Genomic DNA, 17,835 nt, shown 5'->3' on the forward strand with positions numbered 1-17,835 from the left:
CTTCTAAGTCGCTTAATCTAGGTTAGAATTGCTAGGTTAATAGATAGAGCCATCTATACGGTATGCCTGGGACTTATTGGGTAATGTGATAACGCACAAATTTTAGCGATTGGTCTTTTTACTATTTTGAAACTCTATTAATTTTTGTTAGGATGTGTTTTTGTTCTATTGGCAATTTTTTTATGAAATATTAAAATGGCGGCGAACTGAATTTACTCTTGAATATAATGGATAGAGTATAGAACATAGAGTATTGCTGATTCTTTGTGACATTTATATAATGATCGAACATTTGATACGAAAGAACACAGTATTATGAAAAAGACACTAAACGTAAGTGAATTTCTTGGGCACTAACGTGTATTCTGTATTTGTGGAAGATTAATAAGATAATAAACACTTATTGCATTTGATTAGAAAAATTAACAAATAGACCACCACCACAAATAGAGATTTACATTATCACTACATAGTATAAAACAAAGTCGCCTTTTCTGTCCCTATATCCCTATGTGCGCTTAAATCTTTAAAACTACGCAACGGATTTTGATGCGGTTTTTTTAAATAGATAGAGTGATTCAAGAGGAAGGTTTATATGTATAATACATGCATAATATACTAAGGCAACATTGCTAATTTTAGAGGTTTCTAACGTGATGTCGTAAATTAACCTATTTTTTTAGGCTTATTTAGCAATTAGCAAAAACGCTGCCTAACCCTACGAGTTAGATCAAATTAATGTACTACAGTATTGTACACCATAAAAAGGTCTACAAAAAAGTCCGCGATGGTATATGTTTATCTTTTAGGGATAACCCACATTAACCATTTTTATTGTTTACTTTTTACGTGAGAAAATGGCTTATTTACGAAGCTTATTTAAGCAATACGGCATTAATCCTTATCGAATTAAGTACCTTAAATACAGTGTGCAATTAATATAGATCAATACGGTTCCTTACAGCATGTAAATTAAACAAATATTTTCGGAGATATTACAAATTTAAAATTTGCGTTTAAAAATGTGTAATGTAATAAAAATTGTATGAATTTAGATATTCCAAAGATAGCAGGAAATCTTCATAGTAAGTATAGGGGAAGAGGAATTGTTTTACTCCAAATTTAATGCGTGCAGGCCAAGGGCAGTAATGAATGAACCAAAAATACTGGATCGATTTTAATCATGTTTTCATTGAGTGACATAGGCATATATATTTTATGCCCGTGCAAAGTCGGAGCGGGCCGCTATGTTTTTATATACAACGTTCATATTTTTTCTGTAGTGTATTTAATTTAGTATCAGCATTGCACCCGTGCGAAGCCGGGGCGGGTCGTTAGTATTTCATAAAAAGAAACATTTATTTATTGCCTAATGGGCATATTGTAGAAATACTTAAAAGTGAAAAGAATAAGGGCTAAAAATATACCTTTATATTAATATATTATAGTTTATTTTCCTTCTGTTCCAGTCTTTGTCTTTTTCTATCTAAATATTCATGCACATTATTATAACGTCTTTTATATAACAACATAATATTGTTTTTATGTTGAAATAAGTCACCATGCTTTGATAAATTTTCCTCTGCTATACCACTTTTCTTCATTTCAAATTGATTATTAACAAAGTGATAAATGGCCACATCTGTTGATATAACATATAATTTGTCAGTTAAAAAATAATAAAAATTATCATCAGTTACAGCTACATAAGTTAAATAATTAAAAGTTAAATCTAAATTATTTACATTGTAAAAATGGATTTTATTATCTCTGTACAGTGAAATACCTAAAATAATTTTAGAACCATTTTCATATACTTGTAAATCATTTATAGGTAAAGTTGATACTTCAACTTTTTCTGCATCCATCTCACTAATGAATGAATTTAATACATTGCTGTTAACAAAATTACTAGTGTCTATTCTATTTAATTCTTTACCCTCTAAATAATTCCACATACGAACAGTTCCATCCCCAGAAGCTGACAATAATATGTTATTTTTTAATAAATGCAATTTAGAGACAAATTCTTTATGTCCTAGACAAAAACTAATAATGTTATAAGAATTAGGATAACAAGACACACGAATTTTTTCATCACGATCACATGTTATTATAAATTTTCCACATGGAGACATTACCATGTCTAGAATAACACTTAAATGACCTAATAATAATGTTGGCTTCTCAATATCCTCTTCTAAACTATAACTGAGAACATCCCCATTTCTATCTGCAACCAGAACATTATTATCTTGGGTAAAACAAATTTTATTTGCAGTTTTTTGCAATAAAATATCCTTTTTCAATTCAAAATTTTCAGTGTAGATCAAAAGTTGCTTAGTTTCTGTAGTAACAGCCACATAAAGACCGTCATTTGAACTTTTTATACATGTAATCTCATTTTCCTTAATCTAAAATAATAAATATAAGTTTGAATTGATTATTTAAATATATAAATACAAAAGGCAAACCTGTCCTTTGGTTTCTTTAGATATTTTTATTGTCGGTACCTTCACTTCAGTAAGTTCCTCCTTTACATTTCTTAGTATTAATTTATCCCGAAATGCATATATAATAGAATTATTATTAGAGTACATTAAGACCATTGTAACTTTTGTTAAGTTAGTGTAATTTGAATAAAAATTATATTATATACTTTGTATACTAATTCATAACCTCACGCACGTAAACGTTTTAAAATCTAACCTTTAAATGAAATTGACAAATGTCACAATTTGCAAGATGTCTTTGGAGCTACCCATTGAGTATATGGAGTTAACCTATATAAAATTGTAAACGAAAAGTATTATTATTTTTGATATAAGCAGTTTTATTTTGCTAATATGAATGCTTTAAATTTACTAAAGTCAAATAAAATTCAACGAACTTGCTCTTTCTTTCAACAACAAGGATGTAAGTTGTGTACCAAACCAGATAACCAATCACCACCTAAAAAGCCGTCTGCAATAACACCTCACAGAGCGCCTGTAGTTAGAAGAACGATTGTTCCAAGAAGGCAGCCTCGGGACATATCAAAATGGCACGAAGAGCAAGGAGAACATTGGACTTTCTTAAGAAATTTTTACGATGAAGATAATAATGTAAACTTGATGAAACTCATGCATACACCGATTGACCTGAGATTTAAGAGTATTGGAAAATGGCTAGTTCGTCAACAGGAATCGGAAGAAATCTATCTTCAGCATTATGTGCCTCAGAGACAAAAAATTTTAGGTATTTGAGTAGAATATAAATGTTATAGTTTAACAAATTTCTAAGTGGTGTATTATAATAATGTTGTAGGTCCTGATTTAGCTGCTGCACATTTTTTATTACATAGAGGTGGAGCAGTTAAATTCCAAGGGCAAAATAAATGGATAAAAGCTATAAATGGAAACTATGAATTGCCAAATACATATGAAAAGGAATGGATTTTAGAAGCTATTGATTGTACTGATATGAATTTGTATTATGAAGGTTTGACTACATTGAGAGAATTACAAAATCTTCAATGGCTCAGTTTAAATGGTTGCAGTAATATTGATGATTTCTGCATAGACGTTATTAGTAATGTTTTTTCAAACACCTTAATATATTTGGATCTCAGAAATTGCTACAATATATCAGAAAGGGGAATCGGTGCATTGTATAAAATGAATAACTTAAAAATTCTCTATCTTGATGATTTGCTAAAAGACACAAAATATGAACTTACCTGTTTACTGTTGCAAGATCTAAATCCCCAGTTGGTTATTAAAAGCGATGTTGTTAACTTTGAAATTAGTTAGGCTTTGAAGTGTTGTATTAATATTATGTTATAGGTAAATTATATATTATGAAAAATTAAATTTTGTATTTAGTTTTTGTCAATTATGCATTTACATTTATACACGATATATTTAAATGGGGTTGAAATCTCATTAATCACTATAAATAACAGATATACTATACCTTTATATAAATGCTCATACATTTATTACTTTATGTAGTACAAAATAATGATATTATAATAGACATAATTAATGTTTTTATAATGAAAACTTTAAAAATACTCCCACTAAATGAATAGATTTGGAATGAAAATTAGTAAAAACACCTCAAAGAACATGTTGCAAAACAATAATAAGGAACTCACGTATATTACAAGGTGGACAAAGGAGATTGTGGGGCTACACACATCACAAGCATGTATTCAATCAACAGTATGGCATAGTATATTATGGTGAACGTCACCATATGGATTAGGTCACCTATTCATATGGGTTTTAGTTTAAAATAATATAAAATAGAAAATAATGAGATTATATTTCCATGAATACTCTATAACATAAAGGAAACTATAGTAGTTACAAAAATAAACAAATCAAGGATACTTGAAGTTAATACTTGTATATCTCCCTTTAACATAACAAATACAAACCCCCATCATATTCTATTGGCTAATTTATTTTTACAAAGTGCAACAATTTTAAAATATCTACCTATATCCATAAAGAATATTTCTTCTTTCCTATATATGCGTCTATTATGTACAATTAAACCCATCGTTTTTTTTTTTGTTTTTTGCCTACTTGATTCATCATTCGTCACATTGCGGACATCAAACACTAAATAAACAATAATTTTATTACGAAAACTTATTTTAAATAATGCAAGTCTGTTGTGATATTAATAGTTTAATGTCTTTCGTAATATTTAATTTCTATTCATAGAATTACACTGTAAGGACCGACATATCTCAATTTACAAATTTAATTTCCATTTTGTACCACTGTCATTTACATTAAATGAAAATGTGTAAAATCTACCCTTGGGCCAGCGCCTACTTAGATAAGATGTTTCAACCAAATAATCCTGTATCAGTTGCACAAGAATCATGTTCCCGAAATAAAAACTTAATCGATCGGATATCTTTAGGTGAAACACTCCTTATTAATGACATAGAAATATAAATCTTTTAATACATGCTTAAATATGTTCGTCGACTTAAATAAACTACATGAAATAAATATATTCTATTAAATTCAGTCACAATCCGCAGATACCGTCGCATGTCGCCGAGCCAAACGTTCTGTACGAGAAGTACAAGGCATTTCATTGGCCGCATCTACAAAAAAGACCTTCATTAACTCAACATAATCATCACAGTCGCTCATATATACACTACACTGCGGTACACTCGTCGGGAGAGGATTTAACAGATGAAACAAGCGATTTTGTCGAGACGCAAAGAACCATGACATGTACTTACCCCCAGTTAAGTTAAATACCTTCGAATTCTAAAGACTCTTGTTTTTAAAATAACTTTTTATTGATTTCCCAACGATACTTGGGCATTGTAATTTTTACAATAATAATTTTATAAACATATATAAGACTAATATCTCGGGAAATCACAAAAAAAAACAAACACTTAAATTATATATCCTAAATATTTTGTATTTAATGACTGTTATCGAAAGGAATCCAAAGAGACCATACAAATATTAAAGATTTTTATATTATCTTTTCTTACACAGTTGAGTACAGTTCTATACAATAAATTAAAAAAAAAACAAGAGAATAAATTTCAAATGTGCAAGAGAACGTCAGTTACAGACAACTCTAATTGAAAAAAAAACATAATTAGCAATATTTTAACCAATACATTAAATAGAAAAATAGAAACACATTTAAAACTTTCTTAGTCTAATATTAATAAGTTCCTTTTGTATTTGGGCTTATTCCTATATATCTTAAATAAATCCGCATTTCCTAATCTAAATTATATGTATATTTCTTTATTATACAAATGTAATCTGTTCACTTCGCTTGGATGGGTATACCAGAGCGTGTAAATAAAATAATTAACATAAGATTTAAAAAAAAAACCTAGGGGACCTAGTCTAAGATAGGTAAACGATATAGGACAGGGTGTATCAGGGCCAAAAATTAAATACAGCAGATCTCGATCTCGTAATGGCTAATAATTTTTAATTAATATATTCACAATTTCATTGATAAATAAAACAATAATCCTTAACAACGCTCTACGATTTTTTTAACCTCACCAATACACACCCGTATGCACAACGAAATTCGGGAGAAAACATAAAACAGGACAAGCGGGGGTGAGTTCGAAAAAAAATTAACTGTGCAAATAATTCCTCAATTTATTTGTCCTATCATAATTTACCTACTTTTGCTAGTACCCGGGTTTATCTTCGGAGCTGGGCTTCCTTCCTTGCTCGCCCCATTTGTAGATTTAGGAGGTTGAGGTATAATTGTAATTTCATCGTTAATTTTCAATGGTTTCATATCAGTAGTCTGGAATTAAAAATAATAATGTTAGGCATAGTACTTATGGGTACTATACACAGTAAACGTAATAACAATAACAGAAGTTCTTCAAAACAGTACAGCATCATTAATGACTGTCAATGACTATGGTCACCGCATAGGGGTAAAAAGGATAGAAGCACGATTGGTAAAAATTCAGTTGCGTTTTGATGCACCCATCGTATAGCCCAGACTTTACCCCGTCTGACTAATTTCGGTATATGCAAAATGCATCAAAGGGCTCAAAATGCATCACTAGGTTCAGCTTTCTTGTCCGGAAACCCCAGCAGTCTTACAGTGGCGGGATTACAGTGGTTTTATCAGGAAAGTCACAAGTCATCGTTCAAAACGGTACATTAATAATTCATTAATGTTTAAAATTTGAGTGATTTCGGATTTGCGAGCGACAAAGACCCTGGGTTACGGCTGGGATTGTTTTATTCATCTACAGCGAGCAATGAATAGGTAGGGTTTTAAAAGTTGATTTTTTATGTTGCCAGGTTCCAAGGGAGAACTTCGCGCAGAAGTTTTTTACGTACGGGATGCCTGATTAGAGGTGGGTATTCGTCTTCCTCACAAACCATGGTGCATTGAGTAACGCGCGGACTTCTTTTTGAATTGGAACACTTGGCCGTATTTGTACTTCATAAAGGCAGACTCATTCGACCAGAATTGTGGACAGAGTCGCTTTTTGTGGGACAGGAAGTTTGCTTTTTTTGCAGAGTGGGAAGAGTAAGCTGTATAAGCCATTGCCTTTGCAAATAAAGTGTTGAATTTGGGCTGACCATTGGAACCTGCTGTCGAATTGGGGACAGAGGTGATACCTTCTGGAGCCAGGGAATAGGAACCTTATCGATTTGGAGATGATATGCACGGAACTCCTTCCGACGATGGAACAGAATAGCTGAGGTTTAGTCGGGTTAATATGCAGTCGCCAAAATTGGTATCATGATATCATAGTGAAAAACGCTGTGTCGTCTGCTTAAAATACCGTGCTTGATTACAGACATGTACAAATTGAACAGGGCCGGAACCAATAGAGAATGTTGTGGAACTCCTGCGGAGATTTGGTTCGAGAGCGTCACCGATCTTTACTTGACAGGCCATTTGGTTATTTCTTATTGTTGAACTTTTAAGCTCATATTTACCTCAGGATGAACCAAATTTTAACTATGGTTACCGGTTGAACTAATTATTCCCAGAGTAAGGTTTTACAAGTTAGATAGACAAGTGTTCTAGCCACTTACCAGTATCAGCGATAGTGTCTATATTATTCAAAATGTTCTTCCTAGATAAATAAAGTTCTTATTATTCTCAGTTACGCTTGTAAAAAGAAAGAGCAGCTTAAGAAATGATTTTTTAACAATGAATGTCCACAGAAAAACATTTCATAAAAATTAATATTGCACTACTTATATCTTCAATAGAGAACTGATTAGTTATTGAACAAAAATATAAAATGACATTTCAGCATTAGGTATATAATAATAAGGTTGTGAGAATAGTACCAAAAATGTGTTGACACAATAATAAAATCAATGGATCGTTCATCACAAGGTGTCAGAAGGACACCTTCCATCATGGAATCTCAGGAATACTGATCCAAATATCTGAATTTATTTTGCAAAACGTTTCAGCTGATTAAATACGTTGATAATGATGATGATCGACATGGAAATATAAATGAATGAAAAAAAACGTTGGACATCATAAACTTGACATAACAAACTGTGTGCCAGTTTAAAGATTAGCCAGAAACTGTATTGAAATTAAGTGAATTCAAAGGAGCTTTGTTTCTTACAAATTAATGAATGGCCCAAAATTGATCGATTCCGAGGGACTCAGAATATGTGGTGATCAATGAATGAAGATTATTACAAGGAAATAATTATTAAGCAGTTATTCAGTTATAAAAAAATATTTGATAAGTGAATTGTGAAACTTGATTTATCACCGTGACTATCTTATTCGGATAAATACATTTACTAACGAAGTGGATGTTAAAGGCTTATTATGTACATACTTTACTGATAAGATTCTATCTAGAAATTCAACTATTTTGAAAAAGTTCTGTTTCCTTCAAATATATACAGATAATAATGAAAGACTTACTTTAGTTGAAGGCGATCCACTTGAGGTAGATTTTTTGTCCATTACACGTTTAGCAACAACACTGTGTGCAGAATAAACATGATTCTCAAATTGCTTGTACATTCCGAAGGTAGCGGTACATACGGTACATTTGTAAGACAAATGGGCGGGTTTTAATGTCATGTTGTGATCACGAGCAACGTGATTCAGGAGCTTCCATTGGTATACCTACAAAAAAGCTCCAAATAAAAACAACACGCGGTTTAAAAATTGTTCATCACATACCCTGCCGCACACCGGACACCGTCCTGAATCCCTGCTCTTGTTCGCTGCGTCTTGCATGCTGGATGTAACTAGACCGTGTGAGCCCAATAAATGCCTTTCCAAACCCTATCAAACAAATGTACATGTATTTATTTGCGATAACGTCGATGAGAAAATGATTACCTGATCAGTGAAGAACCTGAATTGACACTTTTGACAGTTCAAAGGTGGCCTGTTGTATATCATCTTAGGATGAATTTTAATTTTATGAATCCACTGCATATGGTTACGGAGCTGCTCCAAATCCTAACGAAAATAAAATATTTGTCGAGTTTAAACTTACGATTATCAATTCACGAAACAAGTACCTTTATGTATCCGTCACAGATCTCACATATAACAAACGAGTTCTTCGAGTTTGTGTCGCCAGGCTTTGAAGATACCGCTGGAGTGGCTGTTGTTCCTCGTGGCAATGGAGTTATCGAAATACTCGGAGTGTTCGCCGGCTTCTTTCCGCTTTGTCCAGTACCAGTCTGAAACGAACACACATCTTATAATCGAGTCGATAGCGCAACATACGAAACGAAATTCATGTTATAAAGGATATGTTTAAGAGCTCTATAGTAATATGCATGACGCTAGTATTATAATCATGCAACATGAAATTAAAAAGCAGAAACAAAACGGCAACGTTGCATTTGTAACGTGTACGTGTTATGTAATAAGTACTCTTTGGGCCTATCTGAAAGAAGCGATAATAGAAAACCAACACCAAATTCTGTTATTCAAGTCAAAAAGTGGGATTTATGGACGTATTTAACATCCGAGAGAATTATAATATTACTGGCGCTGTGAATTAATTGTGAAGGCACCACCAACATATTAAAGTAATATTGGTGTTTGAATCTTTATTCAGCTTAATATTCTGCTCATACTGTTATTGGGATAACATTTATGAACACTATGTAGATGGAAATGTTTAAAAGAAAATAGTAAAAATCATTAAAAACAATCCTGTTCTATAACTAATACTAATGGGATTTTTTGCATTTATATAGCTTGTTGTAATATATATGCTATGTTATCACTCAAACCTACTTTTATGAAATTGAATGACTGCTCCATACTAATTGACAACTCTGCCTATGAATTAATATTCCACCATAGTTTTTTGCTGTTATTTTGACTATGGTTAATAGTTCTTCAATAATAAAATTTTTAAGAGTTCCAAAGATGACCAATTATGAAGCAACCAAGCACTTATTTACATTATATTGTTATTTCAATTTAATTTAAATAAATATGCTCCTGAGTTAAACGCCAAAAAAGTTGGAAGATGACAACTGGAAAGCTCAAATCGAAAAACAATCATGAAAGGTAGTTACTAATTTCAACCGTTATGTTTGGAGCCGACATAAAAAGACCGTTACCAAATAGAACGGTACAAAAGCGATATTGACCGATAGTTGTTTCATTTGATTACCACATATTCCGAACAGCGAAGAATGGAAATCATTACTAGGAAGGTGTTCGACCAGAAATATGGTAAATAGTAGCTAGTTTTGAAAAATAATAATGTAGACAACTTTTCATAATGCAACCATCAAAATTAATTCACAGTCCTTATATATTGTGTTAAGTCCTACAGAATCTATATACTATTATTACAATTCTCTTTAACAAGGAAAATATTATCCACGCATCAGTCTGGAGAACAAAAAACTTAATAGTTAGTTTCTCTGTGTACCATTTAATCAAAGCATAACATATTTAAGTCAGTAAGGAAGAACAAATTAAAAATTAAACCAGTCTGTAGCAAAATAAAAATAATCACTCACTCATCTACATACTGACTTCTATACATTATATATAGTGGACATCTTTCGAATAATATTTTTCATAATAACAGAACTAAGATGGAAAGTTCTAAATAAAATTATCGGTTTCATTGTAATAAAACCTATTAGGTGAATGAAAAAGTAACCCACATTTTTAAATAACTTTATATCCTTTCGAGGTTGAAAGTTGCAATGGAAACTTGCAGAAAGTGTGCAGAAAACTAACGAAATCTTTCCGATGTGCTCACCCAACACTTTCAGAAATTTGCCGCATATTAAACTATGATATTAGACTAATCAACTGTAAAAAGCAACAATGCGTTTTAGAACGGGCAGTTCTATTACGGGCTGGCTTCAAAGTGATTCATTTATTGATCGAATGTGATGAAAAATTGATTGATTTGATAATCTGGATTACTTGGATTATGGATAAAGTGTAAATATGACGATGTGATCAAATCTATCCAAAAATTTGGGGGGAAATTCTCATCATTAGGGGGCTAAAAGGGCGTATTGTTGTTCCACAGCCACGTCAGATAATTGAAGAGCACTCTTTGAGCAATGTAAGGAGTTCAATTTTGAAAAGGAAATCATATTCAAGATTGATATTTTCTCAACCGGGAACACGTTTGAAGACCTGAAGTTTTTAACTGCTGTTTCAATAGCAGTTAAAGTTTCTGCTAAGTCAATAGGTCACATTGTTATGCGATACATGTCCTGGTTTGACCAAGTGCCTCAAGGAATACATTAAGGTAAGTACTTTTTAAAATATTAAATAATCTTATTTAAACATTCAACATGAATTTGGAAAGTAACAAGTGCATATTTCCTTTAAGTGTTGCAGGGGTCCGCTGATTCACACTGACGGAATGAAGGGGTATTGAAGAGAGGAAATTGAATACCATATGTGTAACAATGTGATCTATTGATTGAGGTGAAACAGCAGTTAAAAACTTCAGATCTTCAAAAGTATCCTCGGTTGCTAGATATCATAAGGTTAAGGACAACAGTTGACTTGCAGGAATTGTATTAAGCATGATAGTATTCCCTTTGCTGACTTCAGGAGTAACCAAAGCGAGGAGTTTATCAAATAATTCTCCGCCTATCCGTAAAAAGTTGCGGAAATCATTTGGTTCAATTAGTCTCAGTTCATTGATTTTTAGTGAGTGTACTTCTCCCTATCAATAAACCACTGTTTGGCCCATTTTGTGCCTCTTTGCGAGCCCTTTTTCTTTTCTTTTTTTCATCACAATTCACTTTTATTCAAGATGTTGACTATGAAGTTCTGGCGGGGAATGTTTTCCCAATGTGGTTGTATTGCATGTTGCATAACCTTCAATATGGCCTCTATGCAGTACAATCCAACCCACACTGCACAATAATATAGAGCGTTTACGGGTCTTTATAGCTGATGTGGCACTTTTATTAAAATGTTATTCTTTCGTAGGGAGATTATTATATTTGATAAAAGTTAATTTCAAGAGGCGTGTTACATTTTCTTCCACCTAACATTGGGCATATTATATAAAAATATACTTTATTAACTAATTTGTGACCATAAATAAGATCTCCAAACTGAATGTGTGTATCACTGTCTATATGGACATAGAGAGATCAATATTTGGTTATATATATTATATATGGGGGAAGGGAACTTAACAGGACTGTTACCTGCATAGCACCTGACGCCTGGGCGGAGGATGGTACAAAGGCCATTCCGGGCACTGGGCCCAGCCGACCGCCCAATTCCGAACCGCCCACCACCTAACGCAACACAAATTATTTTCCCAACAATATAGAATGAGGATGAATCGGTGAGAACTTGTTTTCTCAATAATGACACTGATAATTACTGTGATCCTATCTCCTTCTGTTCTAATAAGCATAAAACGGGGGGACACCCTTACCTGAAAAACTTGATTCCCGCTCAACTGATAATTCGTGGGCACCAGTACAGAACCACCCGATTGTTGCTTGAAGATCATCCCCTGTGGCCGGATGACTGGTTGCGTCTTCATGTTGGGGCCTATGAGGGCGGGCCTTCCTCGACCCCTGTTCAGAGCTGACGAGGCATTTGCCTGTAATTGCATCTAGAATAAGAAAACATACATCGATGGTTCCGGTATCCACCGAAAGAAAGATCGCATACCTTGGACAGGAACTGATACTGTTGGCTGCCTTTACTAGCGAGAGTCTGATACGCGGCAACAGTCGCATTTAGACCGGTCGCCCTCATCTTGGGCATCCTGGGTATTTTCGCGGGAGGTTCCCAGTCGGCGGGCGGCTCCAAGTTCCTCTCCGGCTTGAACTTGCGGGCGCACACCACCAGATGACGCGACAACTTCCCTTTTTGATTATCCTCGAACGGACACGAGGGGCATTGATGGAAAGCTGGAGCTCGCTCGAGGTGACCTTAAAAAAATAACTTCAATGTTACATCACACTTTACCCACAAAATATAGAGAATACAGGATAATGGGCGCACATGAAACAGTGTTCATTTGCGGCTACGTAGTATAATACATAGACGTACTTATAGTATAAAGACGGCGCTAGTTTTATTTTATTCGCCGCTTTTTCAGTTAGTATTAACCTTCAAAAGATAGCTGTTAAAATTTCATGATATTCTACTCATAAGTTTATGAATTACTGTTCCAGTGACACTATTTTTATTATTTTAAAAACAATGGAACAAAAATAATTTCGTGTATTAATTTTACAGTGCTTCTTGATGGGAAAAAATACCGTTCAATTGAAGCAATGGCTTGAAAAGTGTTGTAAGAATAAAACATTGTTTTGCTGACTTCAAACGTGGTTGTAGAGACACCGATGATGCAGAACGCAGTGGACATCTAAATGAGGTCGTGACACCAGAGAACATTTGAAAAATCCACAAAATCGTTTTGAAAGATCGAAAAGTGAAGCTGCGTGAGTTATTTAACATCATAAAGTTATGAAAAGAACGTGTTGGTTTTATACTGCATGGTGGGTGCCGTGTTTGTTCATTGTTGGCCAAAAACAAGAACGTTTTGATAATTCTGAGCAGTGTTTGGTCATGTTTAAGCGCAACGATCCGGAATTTTTGCGTCGATATGGGTGAAACATGGATCCATCACTTCACTCCGGAATCAAAACGAACACCATCTGAGTGGACGGCAACTGATGACAGGCCTATTTTGAGGTAAACGAGATATATAGCGGCGTTGGAACGATTGTGTGGCTCTTGATGGAGATTACGTTGATGAATAAAGACAATATTGAACAAAAAAAAAAACGTTTTCTTTGTTACACCCGGGACTTTTCAGCTCATGTGTTATTTGCTATAAAAACAATTTCATTTGATGACACAAACAATTTCAGTTTAATTTTTTTCGATAAAGCTTTTGTTGAAAGGATCTCTTTCGAATTGGGATGCAATTTTCAACGTGGCTGACAAAGCAAACTTAAAACTACAGTTTTTTTAGTTCTATCTATTTAAATCTGAATTTTATACGGAGCAATTTAAGAGTTATGACAGGCAGAGTTTCATGTTACAGGACAATCATGTTATTAGGGACAAAATAAACAAATAATAAATTATGTGCTAAAGTCAAGTCTTCAGTAAAACTGTTGGAGTTTTGATGGTGAAATGTTTTTATTTTTGGTATTACGTTAAATGAAATGTAATTAAGATCTTGTTAACCTGAACAAATATAGTTCCCTATTAATTCCTTTCATTTATTTCAGAACATCCAAGCATCTTGGTAAATGATGATATTATTCACAGGGCAGAATTGTGAATACTGTTTTTTGATAAATTGTTTTGACAGTATCATTTCAATTAACAAGCAATGCTCTCCCAGCTGTTCTATTTAATCCCCAGATTATGCACAACACCTTAACAAGCACCATAGTAATATTATATATAAGCAAATACCTGTCTTTAATACTATTAACTGCATTGATCATTCTCAACGAGATATAATTAGAAAGATAATAGTTAAATATTGGTTGTTTTGGTTAGTGAGAAAAGTCGACAAAACTGTAAAAGGCAAGAATGAAACATTTTTTATTACATCTAATTGTAATTCAGCTTATATAGAAGATGTATTTACATGCTTTATAAAACTTTAAATATCTCAAAGTATAAATTGCTTTGTGTCATTATATGTTAAATGTTAATATATTGTCATTAAAAATAGAATATTCTATAAAACCCCCTTTGAAATAATATTACTATGGTTTTATTTTTATATATTGCAAAAATGTTAATAATTTTGACATACAAATTGTTAAATTATATATTGTTGTATGGTATTCCAAATATTTACTTAAAATGTATGATGTGTTTTTTTTAACTTTTATGGCATTTTTATTTTTACTCTTATTTTAATTAAATTTTAAATTTCCCGCTACTCATATTGCTACACCCGCACCCACTGGTGCTAAATGAACGCTAAACTTTTTCACTTACCTCGCACAGCATGCTCGGCTTCCATGTGAAACAGAATATCATGGGGACTCCTGATCTCGTACGAACAGAAGTTACATTTATATACAAAATTCTTCATGTGGGGGGTCTCTAAGTGATAAGCCATCGCCAGCATAGACTCCGTCTTGAAATTGCAGAACTCGCACTTCTTGATCTCCATCTTGAAGTGCTCGTTGTTCTCCTTGCTCATCTCGATGTTCTTTATCAGCGACGCGATCGTCTTGTTGGTCTCCGGATTGGAACCCTGTTCGCGTTCGCGCTTACGCTTCTGCTGCTTCAACAAATCGGACTGGACGTATTCCTGGACCATGTTGAGGCCAATCTCAATGAAAAACTTGCCTGAAACATAAAAGAAACATATTTAATCATCATCATCATCATAGCTATGTTACGTCATATTACCCAGAGGGCTTTCGAAATAAGAATATGGTTTTTTGGGATCAGAGTCAGCCTTCTCCGATTCACTTTCACTCTCGCTGCTACTTGATAACTCGCTATCATCTGCCCCTTCTGAAATCGATGAGACCATTAGCTGTTACCTTGATAAAATGATAATGCTTACCTTTATCCTTTTTCTCGGTATCTTTTTCCTCACTGTCGTCCTCTTTCGCCTCGGATTTTTTCCTTTCTTCTTTCTTCTTCTTCTCCAATCGCTTTTCTTTCCTTTCTTTTTTACTGTCTTGAATCTGTTTCTTTAAATCGGCCACGAGATCCTTCATAGCCTTAACAGGGGGTTTTTCGTACACGTAAGGAACTTAACAAGGCAGAAACAACTGAGTATAACGGTAGAGATGACGAACAACCAAACTTACCAATAAAAGAAGGTGCTTCTACTACAAACATGTCGTCGGTCAACGTTGGCAGTAAAGGAGTGGTTGACGGCGTAATTATAGTAGACGAGGAGCTTTTACTAGACGTCTGTGTTGAATTTACGGGTATAGGTGTTATGGTAGCCCTCATATTTGGTGGGTACATGCCTTGGGCAGGCACAGCTACAGGTAATACGTTTGTAAAATTTGAGGTAGAAATAGACTGGGTGTTCTTACTGACTGGAATGGGACCATGACCTACAGAAAGTTGCTTTTATTTAAATACAACAATAGAAGCGAAACTCCACTACCTGATAATATAGAATTTGTATCAATGATAACCAGAGTAGGTTCTTTTTTGCCACCTGGACCAGTGTTTTGATTCGATTTACTCGCTATTTCCACCAGTCTTTTCGTATCTTTCACTACGATCGTCGACTGTGGCTCAGGTTGGATCTTTTTAATGCTTGGAATGCGTTCTACAGTTACTTGATCGGTAACAGCTGCGAAGAATATTTGATATTATGCGCCATGTGTCATCAAAATCAAATGTGCATGACAGAGCGGAGGTGTATTCTATCACCATAGTTATACACCTACAGATATAACTTACCTAAAGGATCTTGCGGCATTACTTCCTCGATGTCAGATTCCTCTGACTCACCAGCTTTTACTAAAGAAGGATGAGGTGGAGGTGTATCTTCCTTATCACTTTCAACATAACTCTTACTTTTGTTCAAATTTCTAGAACTCCTCCTTGGAGTTATCGCCTCTTTCCTTTCGCCCGGTTTCTTTTCTGGACTTTCAACAAGGTCTATGACTTCTGTTGCTCCGTTGGTTCTTGGCGGATCAACTATCATTACATCACCTAATATAGTCATTTATATTTGAAAAATCTTCTAACATATTTAAAATAAAAACCCACTCGCTAATAAATATTATTTCACACTAGTCTTTAACAAATTGTAATGTTCATAATATTTAAAAGTAAGTATTTAAGATTCATTCATACAAAAGTTCTATTAAATGTTAATCATACCTTCATCCTCACTATTTAATTCAATAGTTTCATCACTCTTTTCTTTAAATTGTTTTTCATCATCATCATCAATTTCATGAATATCTTGTATGGAGCTAGTAGCACTGGCCGTTCTTTCATCAATACCATTTTCTGATAAATCATTTTTAACCGAACTTGATTTACTTTCAGAACCATCTCTACTACAGTCCTGCAAATAATAACAATAGTTTAGAGCCGAAACAGTTATAGAAAGTATATAAACAAAATGGATGAAAACTTGTACTAACTTGATCTTGACTTTTTTTATCGTCTTTTGCATCCCTTGAATCTTCACTTACATCTCTGTTAGAAATGTTGGCAAGAGGATCATCAGGTGCTTTAGAGCTTGTACTACCTTGCGTGCTACTCCTGTAAAAGTAGACATTATTAAACATTTTTCACATATTTATTCGTTAGAAATTACCTGCTATCATCATCATTTTTTTGACTACTAGAATTACTATTATCTGTATTTTCTTCATCATTTTGTGGTATACTACTATTAGTGTTAGTATCACCTTCCTCCATTGGTTCTTGACTGTCTTGACTACCTTGACTTTTAACATCCTGACTTGTTTGGCTATCTTGACTAAAAATATCGGCATAAAAATTTAGCTGTAACGATAACATTAAAAATCTTACCTATCTTCATCAGTATTGCCTGCAACTGAATTTTCAGTTTCCATCATCTCTGTATCTAGACTATCCATGCTAATATCTTTAATATTTGATACGTCATCTGAATGAACCTTATTAACATTTTCATCTTGCATATCTACATCTTTGGTTACATCTCCATTTAGTAATATACCTAAAATTTTTGAATTATTATTTGACAAACTTACAAAGATTAAAATTTAACCTTCTTCATTTGAATGAACATCATCAACTTCCCCCATTTCTGCTACTTCTGCCATGACCTATTGATGTCAGATCTAAAAAATGGATAGATATCTGATCAGAAATTTTATAGTCATCAAT

The 17,835-nt window shown here is 33.5% G+C and overlaps 3 protein-coding genes across 15 annotated transcripts in view; 1 reads left to right on the forward strand and 2 right to left on the reverse strand.

Annotated features, from left to right (window-relative positions):
- Positions 1–1,428: 1,428 nt before the first annotated feature.
- On the reverse strand, positions 1,429–2,703 carry wuho (tRNA (guanine-N(7)-)-methyltransferase non-catalytic subunit wuho). The gene is made up of 2 exons (XM_076406821.1): positions 2,475–2,703; positions 1,429–2,414 (listed from the first exon to the last, which is right to left on the reverse strand). Exons 1-2 carry the CDS (start codon positions 2,607–2,609, stop codon positions 1,443–1,445), a joined length of 1,107 nt encoding a protein of 368 aa, XP_076262936.1. The 5' UTR covers positions 2,610–2,703; the 3' UTR covers positions 1,429–1,442.
- Positions 2,704–2,729: 26 nt separating this feature from the next.
- On the forward strand, positions 2,730–3,851 carry LOC143197957 (distal membrane arm assembly component 2). Its single transcript, XM_076406834.1, has 2 exons — positions 2,730–3,237; positions 3,307–3,851. Exons 1-2 carry the CDS (start codon positions 2,847–2,849, stop codon positions 3,789–3,791), a joined length of 876 nt encoding a protein of 291 aa, XP_076262949.1. The 5' UTR covers positions 2,730–2,846; the 3' UTR covers positions 3,792–3,851.
- Positions 3,852–4,291: 440 nt separating this feature from the next.
- MEP-1 (zinc finger protein MEP-1) overlaps positions 4,292–17,835 on the reverse strand; it is a 40,370-nt gene continuing 26,826 nt past the window's right edge. For 3 of the 13 annotated variants that reach the window (XM_076406798.1, XM_076406797.1, XM_076406799.1), the window contains exons 2-21: positions 17,717–17,789; positions 17,497–17,665; positions 17,279–17,443; positions 17,103–17,223; positions 16,834–17,023; positions 16,408–16,662; positions 16,106–16,297; positions 15,798–16,052; positions 15,548–15,739; positions 15,388–15,495; positions 14,968–15,324; positions 12,664–12,926; positions 12,422–12,604; positions 12,186–12,278; positions 9,045–9,209; positions 8,860–8,982; positions 8,698–8,802; positions 8,434–8,640; positions 6,183–6,309; positions 4,292–5,110 (exon numbers count right to left, since the gene is read on the reverse strand). In XM_076406798.1, coding sequence (XP_076262913.1) covers positions 5,028–5,110; positions 6,183–6,309; positions 8,434–8,640; positions 8,698–8,802; positions 8,860–8,982; positions 9,045–9,209; positions 12,186–12,278; positions 12,422–12,604; positions 12,664–12,926; positions 14,968–15,324; positions 15,388–15,495; positions 15,548–15,739; positions 15,798–16,052; positions 16,106–16,297; positions 16,408–16,662; positions 16,834–17,023; positions 17,103–17,223; positions 17,279–17,443; positions 17,497–17,665; positions 17,717–17,771 — 3,408 coding nt within the window. In that variant the 5' untranslated portion in view covers positions 17,772–17,789 and the 3' untranslated portion in view covers positions 4,292–5,027. Of the gene's footprint in view, positions 5,111–5,295; positions 6,310–8,433; positions 8,641–8,697; positions 8,803–8,859; positions 8,983–9,044; positions 9,210–12,185; positions 12,279–12,421; positions 12,605–12,663; positions 12,927–14,967; positions 15,325–15,387; positions 15,496–15,547; positions 15,740–15,797; positions 16,053–16,105; positions 16,298–16,407; positions 16,663–16,833; positions 17,024–17,102; positions 17,224–17,278; positions 17,444–17,496; positions 17,666–17,716; positions 17,790–17,835 lie in introns of those variants that run through there. The other 10 variants (XM_076406802.1, XM_076406801.1, XM_076406804.1 and 7 more) reach the window with 9 other exon arrangements.

This window comes from Rhynchophorus ferrugineus, unplaced genomic scaffold (genome assembly GCF_030347505.1).
Source record: "Rhynchophorus ferrugineus isolate W39M unplaced genomic scaffold, kcgeb_rfMv2 rfM6, whole genome shotgun sequence".
NCBI lineage: Eukaryota > Metazoa > Arthropoda > Insecta > Coleoptera > Curculionidae > Rhynchophorus > Rhynchophorus ferrugineus.

Coding starts and splice junctions, on each gene's coding strand:
- wuho (XM_076406821.1), bottom strand. CDS start 2,609: ATGGTCTTAATGTACTCTAATAATAATTCTATTATATATGCATTTCGG. Junction 2,415..2,474: donor CTAAAGAAACCAAAGGACAG/GTTTGCCTTTTG, acceptor TTATTATTTTAG/ATTAAGGAAAATGAGATTAC.
- LOC143197957 (XM_076406834.1), top strand. CDS start 2,847: ATGAATGCTTTAAATTTACTAAAGTCAAATAAAATTCAACGAACTTGC. Junction 3,238..3,306: donor TCAGAGACAAAAAATTTTAG/GTATTTGAGTAG, acceptor ATAATGTTGTAG/GTCCTGATTTAGCTGCTGCA.